At 42.8% G+C, this 12,205-nt stretch overlaps 1 protein-coding gene across 1 annotated transcript in view; it reads left to right on the top strand.

The window, feature by feature from the left end:
• The window catches only part of CFAP20DC (CFAP20 domain containing), a 556,698-nt gene that overhangs the window by 135,951 nt on the left and 408,542 nt on the right, over positions 1–12,205 (top strand). Inside the window, exon 6 of the mRNA XM_073592150.1 lies at positions 10,006–10,120. Within this exon, the coding sequence (XP_073448251.1) occupies positions 10,006–10,120 (115 nt within the window). The remainder of the gene's footprint in view (positions 1–10,005; positions 10,121–12,205) is intronic.

Here is a 12,205-nt window from a genome sequence, read left to right as displayed (position 1 = left end):
ACTTCATAAATTCATTTGAATTATACCTTGTCTTTTTCAGGACAAATTGGGCCTTCATTTGGTAAAAGTTAATGCATATCTTGTATTTTTTTCTGATGAAAGGAAAACTGGCCTACCTAAAATACTGGCTGCCATACAAAGAGACTAATTATGCATGCTACACACCACATGCTACCATGATAATGAATATAAAACCCCTTTTTTATCCTACCTAAAACACAGACAGGAACGCTGACACAAATGCTGATGGTGACACATCCATACACAATCAGTGTTTAGGGTCCTTGTCCTGCTGGAAGGTGAAACTCCGCCCAAGTCTCAAGTGTTTTGCAGACTCTAAGAGGTTTTCTTTTAAGATTGCCCTGTATTTGGCTCCATCCACCTTCCCATCAACTCTGACCAGCTTCCCTGTCCCTGCTGAAGAAAAGCATCTCCACACCATGATGCTGCCACCACCATGCCACCACCATGTTTCACAGTGGGGACAGTCATGTCTTGGTAGGTTTGCAGTTGTGTCATTCTCTTTCCATTTTCAGATGATGGATTGAACAGTGCTTCATGAGATGTTTAAAGCTTGGGATGTTTTTTTTTATAACTGAACCCTGCTTTAAACTTCTCTACAACTTTTTCCCTGACCTGGTGTGTTCCTTGGTCTTTATTGATGCTGTTTGTACACTAAGGTTCTCTAACCTTAGTGTACAAACAGAGGGCTTCACAGAACAGCTGTATTTATACAGAGATTAAATTACACACAGGTGGACTCTATTTACTAATTAGGTGACTTCCGAAGGCAATTGGTTCCACTAGATTTTAGTCAGGGGTATAAGAGTAAAGGGGGCTGCATACAAATACAAGCCAAATTTTTCAGATATTTATTTGTAAAAAATTTTGAAAACCATGTATCATTTTCCTTCCACTTCACAATTATGTGCCACTTTGTGTTGGTCTATCACATAAAATCCCCAATAAAATACATTTACATGTTTGGTTGTAATGTGACAATATATGGAACATGTCAAGAGGTATGAATACTTTTTCAAGGCACTGTATGGGAAGGGGAGGGCGGGGTACACAAAGTTGTTGCCTACTGGAGCAGGAAGTTGACAATGATTGTGGTCTCTCATCAGTTGCTACTTGGATGAGTCATGGGATTCTTCATCAGCCGACACTTACTTCTCTACATGCTGCAAAATGTATTAATTTACCTTTGCTCTTTTATTTTCTACTGAAGAAATTACTTTCTTAAATGATCATTGTGATGTTGCTCAATGAGATTGGTACAGCTCTTTATGCAAATAGTCTATCTAGATGCTGCTTTGTGAATTACACTCATCCCAATCAGTTTGTGCGGAAGATGAATGTTCCTCTAAAAAGGAAAGAAAATGAAAATGAGCATTGAAGTAAATAGAGATTCTTGAATTGAGGCTTTTCGAACTGCACATGGGAAGGAGAGCTTTCAAGTCTTATGGATCAATTTGGCAACTATATGGGCAAGGCAGTGTAAAAAGTTGGATTGTAGCTGCCAAAAAAATCAAAATACATTTTTGGGTTCTTTAACCACTTCAATACTGGTCACTTAGACACCTTCCTGCCCAGACCAATTTTCAGCTTTCAGCGCTGTCGCACTTTGAATGACAATTGCGCGGTCATACAACACTGTACCCAAACTAAATTTTTATCACTTCGTTCCCACAAATACAGCTTTCTTTTGGTGGTATTTGATCACCTCTGCGTTTTTTATTTTTTGCTAAACAAATAAAAAAAGACCAAAAATTTAGAAAAAAAAAAAAGTTTTGCTTTTGTTTCTGTTAAAAAAATTTGTAAATAAGTAAGTTTTCTAAAATAAGTAAGTTTTCTCTTTCACTGATGGGCACTGATAAGGCGGCACTGACAGGCACTGATACAGCGGCACCAATGAGCGGGCACTGACGGGCACTGGTAGGCGGCACTAATGGGTGGCACTGATATGCAGCACTGATGGGCATTGATAGGCGGCACTGATGGGCACTCATGGGTGGCACTGGTTGGCACTTATGGGCACTGATAGGCGACACTGGTGGGCACTAAAAGGCGGCACTGCTGGGCACTGATGGGCACTGATAGGCGGCACTGATAGGTGGTACTGCTGGGCACTGATAGGCGGCACTGCTGGGCACTGATACGTGGCACTGATGGGCACTGATATGCGGCACTGATATGAGGCACTGATATGCATCCCTGGTGGCACTGGCAGTGGTAGGCATTGGAGTGGGCACTGATTGGCAGCTGCCTGGGCACAGATTGGCAGCTGCCTGGGCACATAGTGGTATTTCCCTGGGGGTCTAGGGGCATACCTGGTGGTCCAGTGTGGATGGCTACCCTGGTGGTCCTGGGTGGCTTCCCTGGTGGTCGTGGGCGGGATCCGAGGGGGGCTGTGCTGATAAACAATCAGCACAGACCACCCCTGTCAGGAGAGCAGCCGATCGGCTCTCCTCTACTCGCATCTGTCAGACCTGAGTGAGGAAAAGCCGATTACCGGCTCTTCCTATTTACATCGTGATCAGCTGTGACTGGACACGGCTGATCACGTGGTAAAGAGTCTCAGTCAGAGACTCTTTACCTAGATCGGTGTTGCGGGGTGACAGACTGACACCCTGCAACAACGATCGCCGCGATGCGTGCCCCCAGGCGAACAAGAAAAAAGTTTGTTCAAACACGCGAACACCGTTAAAGTCTATGGAACGCGAACATGAATAATCAAAAGTGCTAATTTTAAAGGCTTATATGCAAGTTATTGTCATAAAAAGTGTTTGGGGACCTGGATCCTGCCCCAGGGGACATGGATCAATGCAAAAAAAAGTTTTAAAAACGGCCATTTTTTCAGGAGCAGTGATTTTAATAATGCTTAAAGTCAAACAATAAAAGTGTAATATCCCTTTAAATTTCGTAGCTGGGGGGTGTCTATAGTATGCCTGTAAAGGGGCGCATGTTTCCCATGTTTAGAACAGTCTGACAGGAGATGACCTGCAGGAAGTGATTACTGAGAGGATCACAGGAAGTGATGGAATCTGAAAATCCATTCAAAAATACAAAATAACTGACAAGATTTTAAACCCCCTGTGGATGAGAAAAAGGACCATCCATATTCGTGAGATTGCCTACACCCTTCACGACCCGGGTGCTACTTGGAGGAATACAGTAATCCACTCACCACCCAAGCCTTATCTGACCCAATTCGGCGTATGCCCCTTTGGGTCCACCTTATCTGGTAAGCCTTTTCATCTCTCGGTGTGAGTGAGCTGGTCTGCATTTGGGATGCCAAAAAATTCTTCAAAAAAAAAAATTTTTTTTCTTTTATAACATGTTTTTATAAGGACTACTCACCTTTATTGTTCAGTCACAATGTCTACATGAGGACTACCTATTTATAAGATTCATTTCTCAGATACAGTTGATCCCTTTCACTGCACATTGACTGGTCCATAGTTGCTTTATGTTTGATATTGTTTAGCGCTACACTTTTTTGTTGTTGTTTTTCACATTGATAAAATTGGCATGGGAATTCCCCACAGGGGAACCCCGAACCAAAATTAAAAAAAAAAAATGACGTGGGGGGTCCCCCTAAATTCCATACCAGGCCCTTCAGGTCTGGTATGGATATTAAGGGGAACCCCGCGCCAAAAAAAAAAAAACGGCGTGGGGTCCCCCCAAAAATCCATACCAGAGACTTATCCGAGCACGCAACCTGGCAGGCCGCAGGAAAAGAGGGGGGGACGAGAGTGCACCCCCCCCCTCCTGAACCGTACCAGGCCACATGCCCTCAACATTGGGAGGGTGCTTTGGGGTAGCCCCCCAAAACACCTTGTCCCCATGTTGATGAGGACAAGGGCCTCATCCCCACAACCCTGGCCGGTGGTTGTGGGGGTCTGCGGGCGGGGGGCTTATCGGAATCTGGAAGCCCCCTTTAACAAGGGGACCCCCAGATCCCGCCCCCCCTGTGTGAAGTTTTTGACAATTCCTTTATTTAAATGCTTCTTCTTTCTTCTATCTTCCTTCATCTTCTTCTTCTTCTGATTCTTCTGGTTCTTCCTCCGGCGTTCTCGTCCAGCATCTCCTCCGCGGCGTCTTCTATCTTCTTCTCCTCAGGCCGCTCCGCACCCATGGCATGTTTTGGGGGGCTACCCCAAAGCACCCTCCCAATGTTGAGGGCATGTGGCCTGGTACGGTTCAGGAGGGGGGCCGCACTCTTGTCCCCCCTCTTTTCCTGTGGCCTGCCAGGTTGCGTGCTCGGATAAGGGTCTGGTATGGATTTTTGGGGGGACCCCACGCCGTTTTTTTTTTGGGCGCGGGGTTCCCCTTAAAATCCATACCAGACCTGAAGGGTCTGGTATGGAATTTAGGGGGAACCCCACATCATTTTTTTTTTAAATTTTGGCCGGGGTTCCCCTTAATATCCATACCAGACCTGAAGGGCCTGGTATGGAATTTAGGGGGACCCCCCACGTCATTTTTTTTTTTTAATTTTGGTTCAGGGTTCCCCTGTGGGGAATTCCCATGCCGTTTTTATCAATGAACTTCTATGTGTATTGTCGGCAATGCAATAGCCGCGAGTAGTTTTAAATGGGTTTTTTCCTTCGAAATGTCATTTTGCTGTCAAACTGTTCTAAACACGGGAAACATGTGCCCCTTTACAGGCATACTATAGACACCCCCCAGCTATGAAATTTAAAGGGATATTACACTTTTATTGTTTGACTTTAAGCATTATTAAAATCACTGCTCCTGAAAAAACGTCCGTTTTTAAAACTTTTTTTTTGCATTGATCCATGTCCCCTGGGGCAGGACCCGGGTCCCCAAACACTTTTTATGACAATAACTTGCATATAAGCCTTTAAAATTAGCACTTTTGATTTCTCCCATAGACTTTTAAAGGGTGTTCCGCGGCATTCGAATTTGCCGCGAACACCCCAAATTGTTCGCTGTTCGGCGAACTTGCGAACAGCCAATGTTCGAGTCGAACTGAACTCGAAGCTCATCCCTAGTCAGGAATATCAAACCACTTTGCCGCCGTCATTTTGTAATAGGGCGGGCGGCAAGTGGTTAAAATTGTTATGTGTTTTAAGAGATAAGTTGGTTCAAGCTAATGAAACATTGGTGGAGTCTGCTTTTATGTTTTCTTTTGTGGGTATTTCAATTTAAAATCAGTAGAATACCTCTAAAAGGCTAATGCCGTGTACACACGGGCGGACTTTTCGGCATCAAAGGTCCGATGGTCTTTCCGGCGGACTTCCGACGGACTTTCGAACTAACGGACTTGCCTACACTCGATCACATCAAAGTCTGACGGATTCGTACGTGATGACGTACGACCGGACTAAAATAAGGAAGTTGATAGCCAGTAGCCAATAGCTGCCCTAGTGTCGGTTTTCATCCGTCGGACTAGCATACAGACAAGTGGATTTTTCAACTGGACTCGAGTCCGTCGGAAAGATTTGAAACATGTTCCAAATCTAAAGTCCGTCTGGTTTTCGACAGAAAAAGTCCGCTGCAGGTCCGATGAAGCCCATACACGGTCAGATTGTCCAATGGATTCTTCCCCTCAGACCAGTCCGGTCGAAAAGTCCGCCCGTGTGTACACGGCATTAGTTTTTCTTTAGAGTAAATTAAATATGAATGTTTTCATGGGGGAAGACTGCTAGGATCCTCCCATCTCACATATCATATCACAGTACAAGTAAACCTTAACTATGAACTTCTCTTAGTTGCTTCCTTTGGTCTACTAAATGTAGCACAGACCCCAGATTGGGCTGGCAGTTTTGTCCCAGGTTCCATTCCCTATGAGGTACACGGCAGCTAGGCACACAGTAGCTCCACAGTTTTACAACTCAAGAAACAAGCAGTGCATGTCTTTTTGTAATTTAATGCTGGTTAAACTTGGTTGGGGTGTGGGGTGAGCCTTGAGATACTACAAATTTAGTGCAAAGTACAACATGGAGAACACTCACAGGCTATAACTGAACTCTTCAGGGTGAACCCCCATTGTGACTAGTGGTAGGAGAACATACAACAAAGGAAGCTCCAATGCATATACAAACCTGAACCAGCAACTCTGAAACATGTCTCTCCAAGGGTCAATACAGACAGTCGCTTGAATCTCTCTCACTCAGGCCTTTACTCACTGTGCCCTGTGTACTTGAGTGCCTTCCCCCAGCACCAGCCAGATTCTGTACTGTGAGCCTCCAGGCCAGATCCTTGGTGGACTTCCTCCAACTGCTCCAAGCTGGGACCCCGATGACCTCCTGCAAACTTCAGCTAAATGGCCCAGAGGGCTACAGTTCTCCAGGCTGGGTCTTCTTCACCAGGACTAGGACCCTGCTGTTCCAGGCCCCAGCCTATTTATACACATCAGCCCCCTACTGGTCATTCTTCCTCCCAGGGATTGGGTGAGGCTATATGAATATGCAAGTCGAGGGTCTGCCTCTTCCAACCCCCAAGTTATAGAACTCACTAGAAACCAAGGGGAAGCAGTGGACCCTGAAACCTGCAGAACAGCCAAAAGCAATCAAACTTTGCTCCACTGGCTACAGGGGAGCCAAAAACTAAATTTGCCTTAAAGGGATAGTTCACCTTTACCATAAAACTGCCTATGTAGATAAGAGGCATCTGTATATAAGAACAAACTATGCAGCTCTGACTAAAGTTTAATAAAGCCTTTGCTATAGGTGTAGGCCATTTAAATACCTTATGAAGCGTGACTGGAATACTCCCAGGATGTTACTAAGTGAGGCCTAGTCATCACTGCTCACCTCCACCATCACAGGAGTGAGCTCTCAAATGCTGAGCTCAGAGCTACCGCATAATGGGAGAGAGAGAGTATGTGAGGGGGTTTGAATCAGAGAAAGAGCTCACTCCTGTGATGGTGGATGTGATGACTAGGCCTCACTTAGCAACGTCCTGGGAGTACTTAGCAACATCCTGGGAGTATTCCAATCAGGCTTCATAAGGTATGTAAATGGCCTACACCTATAGCAAGGGTATTATTCATCTTTAGTCAAAGGCACACAGTTTGTTTTAATCTACAAACATTCCTTATCTTTTTTTGTGCTTTTTGCAGAAATGCACTACAGTCTACTTAACATGGTTTCCTATGGGACATGTTCACATCTGTGCTTTTTTCAGCCACTGCGTTTTTGGAAAGGGTCAGGGACTTTTTGAATGCAAAATGGTGTGTTTTAGTTTAATAGACTTCAATGGAGAAGCTGCAGAAAAGCATGCAGTGCGACTTTGCCACGTTTCGTGTTTTTTCAACTGCCCAACCACAAATTGGCCAAAAAAACCCCACAAGAGCATAAGTAATGCAAAACGCATCAAAAAACATGTAAAAAAACATGTGTGCAAAAATGCACCACAAAAAGCACTGCAGAAATGGATCAAAAGCAAACTGCATAGGCGTGAACCAGGCCTTAAAGTGTTAGATCCTGCCAGAAATCCCATGCTGTCCTGTGTTCTATGTATTCTGCAGTGTTTATAAAACACATTATTAGCCCTGTTTAGCTCACTTGTGTATATCACAGAACACCTAATTTTTATGTTAAGGAGATGAGGCGAGGGGATGTGTTCCATAGCCGTGTTCTAGGGTGACAACCCTGCTCCTCCTTAGATATAGTACAGTGAGCATGTGCTGTCACAATAGGACAGAAAGTGTTACTAGTTGGATCACAAGGTAATAAAAAATAAAGGTAAAAAAAGCCAAAAAAAGAAAAGAAAATGAAGTAGCCACCACATCTAAGGGCTGGTAAGCTGCACTATTGTACATTTGTATTAGGTTTACATAACTAGAAGGGATGGCTCCTATTTTAGCGTCAGTTTAGACCCCCACCTGGTGGTGAATCTTGGTACTGCAGTCTTAATCATGAGCAATGTAATAAAATAAAAAAACAAACTTGTATATCGTATGTTGGATGAGAAGCTTATGCAGCATACACACGAGCGGACTTTTCAACCGGACTGGTCCGACGGACCTTCATCGGACTTTTCCAGTCGAAAATCTGACGGACTTTAGATTTGAAACATGCTTCAAATCTTTCCGACGGACTCGAGTCCGGTTGAAAAGTCCGCTCGTCTGTATGCTAGTCCGATGGACGAAAACCCACGCTAGGGCAGCTATTGGCTACTGGCTATGAACTTCCTTATTTTAATCCAGTCGTACGTCATCACGTACGAATCCCTCAGACTTTGGTGTGATCGTGTGTAGGCAAGTCTGTTCATTCGGAAAGTCCATCGGAAGTCCGACAAAAGTCTGACGAAAGTCCGCCGGAAAGACTTTTGTTGCCGAAAAGTCCGCTCGTGTGTACGCGGCCGAGATCAGTTAGTAAAAGCAGCACACTTTACACCTTTACACACATTACACATAGTTAAGCACATATTTAACCCCTAGATGTTAACCCCTTCCCAGCCAGTGTCATTAGTACAGTGACAGTGTATATTATTTGCACTGATCACTGTATTCATGTCACTGATAATGTCAGTGGCAGTCAGACAGTTCTCCCCAGCATCAGTTAGTGTCAGATCACCTGCCACACTATTGTAGTCCCATTATAAAGCATTAATTTTTGCCATTAGTAGTATAAAAAAAAATAATAATACAAATTCCGTTATATATATCATAGTTTGTAGGCGCTATAACTTTTACGCAAGCCACTCAATATACACTTATAAGGATTTTTGTATCATGTAGCAGAATACATTTTGGCCAATATGTTATTTTCTTATGGGTTATGTTGGATAGCAGAAAGTAAAATATTGTTTTGTTTTTTTTTCAAAAATGTCGGTCTTTTTTTTCATTTACATCGTAAATGACCCAGCGGTGATCAAATACCACCAAAGGAAAGCTCTATTTGTGTGAAAAAAATGATCTACATTTTGTTTGAGTACAGTGTCGCATGACCGCGCAATTACCAGTTAAAGTAGTGCAGTGTCGAATAGCAAAAAATGGTCTGGTCATGAAGGGGGTAAAATCTTCCGGAGCTGAAGTGGTAACAGAGGAAAGTCAGGTCACCAATATGGCTTGTCTGGCTAGAGGACCAGAAAAAGGAAAAACTAAAACTAATCCCATATATGCAGTTTAACTATGAATCTAGTTTTTTTGCCTAGAGTCCTAATGTATATTATAACCTATGGCAGATAAATACTGACTCATAAAGCTAATCTCCAGGCAAACGGTTAAATACACCAATGAAATACATAGGTGAGAGCTGTTTTACCGGCCAAAAGAATTTTATTTCTGTCCACTCAGTCCTGAGATTTACACAGCTCTGCCGCACAGCCCTGTCTGGGAGAACAGAAGACCTGATTTTTCCTGCTCCAATTAAGCTTCCCTTGCAGCTCTCATTTCTCCCCCAGTCTGTGACTAAGCAGTGAAAGGAGAAGCAGCACACTGATAAGTTCATCTCTCTGTCACTCTGCTCTCTCCTTCTATCAGCATGTTCCTTCCACAGCAGTCAATAAATTGACTTCTTGTGCTGCTTTTTCATTCCGCAGTCTGAACTGTGGACCAAAAGGGAGACTAAAATGGAAAAACAAATAAGAGAAGTTCATTGTTAGGGTTTACATACACATTAAGTTTAAAAAACAATCTGGACATTTTCCCTTTTTAATAATTGCAAATAGTTCCTGCAGTAATAAAAGATGAAGGACCGGCGCATCCATGATTATTAAAGGCCGGCGCTTCCTCACTTCATACAAATTGAATTCTTTCACAGACTGAAGGGCTTTTAAAATACAGTAGAATGTGCAGAAATAAATTAGCATGTAAAGTGATCTGTGATATCAGGCTTTGTTTCACCTAAGTTTGAATTTAGGAGAGAGAGAAAAAAAAATCTCATTACTTATAAAATGTCATCTTTAAAATGCCCAGCTTTTCCACCTGACACTGAATTTTATATGAAATGCACACTTTTACATGATGTTATCGAAATGCAATTTATTATGTCTGCTATAATCTGCGTAATATTTTTTTCCCCCTAGAATAACCGATTTGGCAAATATTAAAAGAAGATTATATTTATCCACTGTCCATAAAGAAATATCTGCAACGCCTTTACATGCAAAAATCCCTCTGTCCATTATCAAACGTAAAGTGGTAAGCATTTTGTTTAAGTGCATAGAAAATGCATATATTAAAACACACTTTTTAATTAAATGAAAAAGTAAAATTAATAGCAACTCAAGCATAGTTGTCAGATATAGATGCACACACTATATTACCAAAAGTATTGGGGCGTCTGCCTTTACACACACATGAACTTTAATGGCATCCCAGTCTTATGCCCCGTACACACGGTCGGATTTTCCGATGGAAAATGTGTGATAGGACCTTGTTGTCGGAAATTCCGACCGTGTCTGGGCTCCATCACACATTTTCCATTGGATTTTCCGACACACAAAGTTTGAGAGCAGGATATAAAATTTTCCGACAACAAAATCCGTTGTCGGAAATTCCGATCGTGTGTACACAAATCCGATAGACAAAGTGCCACGCATGCTCAGAATAAATAAAGAGGTGAAAGCTATTGGCCACTGCCCCGTTTATAGTCCCGACGTACGTGTTTTACGTCACCGCGTTCAGAACGATCGGATTTTCCGACAACTTTGTGTGACCGTGTGTATGCAAGACAAGTTTGAGCCAACATCCGTCGGAAAAAATCCTAGGATTTCGTTGTCAGAATGTCCGATCAATGTCCGAACGTGTGTACGGGGCATTAGTCCGTAGGGTTCAATATTGAGTTGGCCCACCCTTTGCAGCTATAACAGCTTCAACTCTTCTGGGATGGCTGTCCACAAGGTTTAGGAGTGTGTCTATGGGAATGTTTGGCCATTCTTCTAGAAGTGCATTTGTGAGGTCAGGCACTGATGTTGAACGAGAAGGCCTGGCTAGCAGTCTCCGCTCTAATTCATCCCAAAGGTGTTCTATCAGGTTGAGGTCCAGACTCTATCAGGTTGTGCAGGCCAGTCAAGTTCTTCCACCCCAAACTCGCTCATTCATGTCTTTATGGACCTTGCTTTGTGCACTAATTAGCCATAACATTATGATGACCCGTCTAATATTAAGTAGGTCCTCTTGCCGCCAAAACAACCTTGACCCATCGCACCATGTATGCTAGACCTCTCAAAGTATGTTGTGGTATCTGGCAACAAGTCATTAGCAGCAGATCCTTTAAGTCCTGCAAGTTGCGAGGTGGTGCCTCCATGGATCAGACTTGTTTTTCCAGCACATTCTGCAGATGCACGATGAATTTAGATCTGGAAAATTTGGAGGCCAAGTCAACACCTCAAACTCATAGTTGTGTTCCTCAAACCATTCTTGAACCATTTTTGCAGTGTGGCAGGGCATATTATCCTGCCACCTCATTCTGGAAACCTCCAGAAGACAGAGGGAAGCAATCAAACCTGCAGAGGCCAGAGCAACACAAAGTAATCACAAGCTGCTCACTGAATACACGAGAGCCACGAGATCTAAATTTTCCTAACCTTATTAGCAAACTATCTGGGAGGGTGCTACACCAGCAAAACAATCCCAAGCCATAACATTTCCACCAGCATGCTCTACAGTTCTCTTTCTTTTGGGTTACTGCTGAGTGAGTTGCTGATTTAGTGGTCCTGGATTGAGCGGTGCCACCAGTGTTTGAATTTACCTGAGAGACTATTCATCCATTACCTATCTCCACGATCTTCGGTGCAAGCAAAGGTCTTGGCTGGGCAATAGCCACATGCTGGTTTTGCTTGCCATCTGGGAAGCGAGTTTTTCTTCAGGTGGTGGCACACTTATTGAATTATACTCACTGTGGTGTTAATTGAACTATTGACGTATATTACCCCACAATTTTGCCATATGAGAAATGTCCTCCATTTCTACAATCAATTATTTGCCAATTGGACTTTACTAGCACAGCTTCTTTTTTTTATGTTTTTTTGTGTATATCTCACAGCTGCTGCTTATTGGAAAATATTTTTTTAGTGTTTATTTTTAATGTTACAATAGTGCAATTATATATATATATATATATATATATATATATATATATATATATATATATATCTCACAAAAGTGAGTACACCCCTCACATTTTTGTAAATTTTTTATTATATCTTTTCATGTGACAACACTGAAGAAATGACACTTTGCTACAATGTAAAGTAGTGAGTATACAGCTTGTATAACAGTGTA

This window comes from Aquarana catesbeiana, linkage group LG07 (assembly GCF_042186555.1).
Source record: "Aquarana catesbeiana isolate 2022-GZ linkage group LG07, ASM4218655v1, whole genome shotgun sequence".
Lineage (NCBI taxonomy): Eukaryota > Metazoa > Chordata > Amphibia > Anura > Ranidae > Aquarana > Aquarana catesbeiana.
Note: the sequence above shows the minus strand (reverse complement) of the source record. Positions and strands in the feature narration are given on the sequence as shown.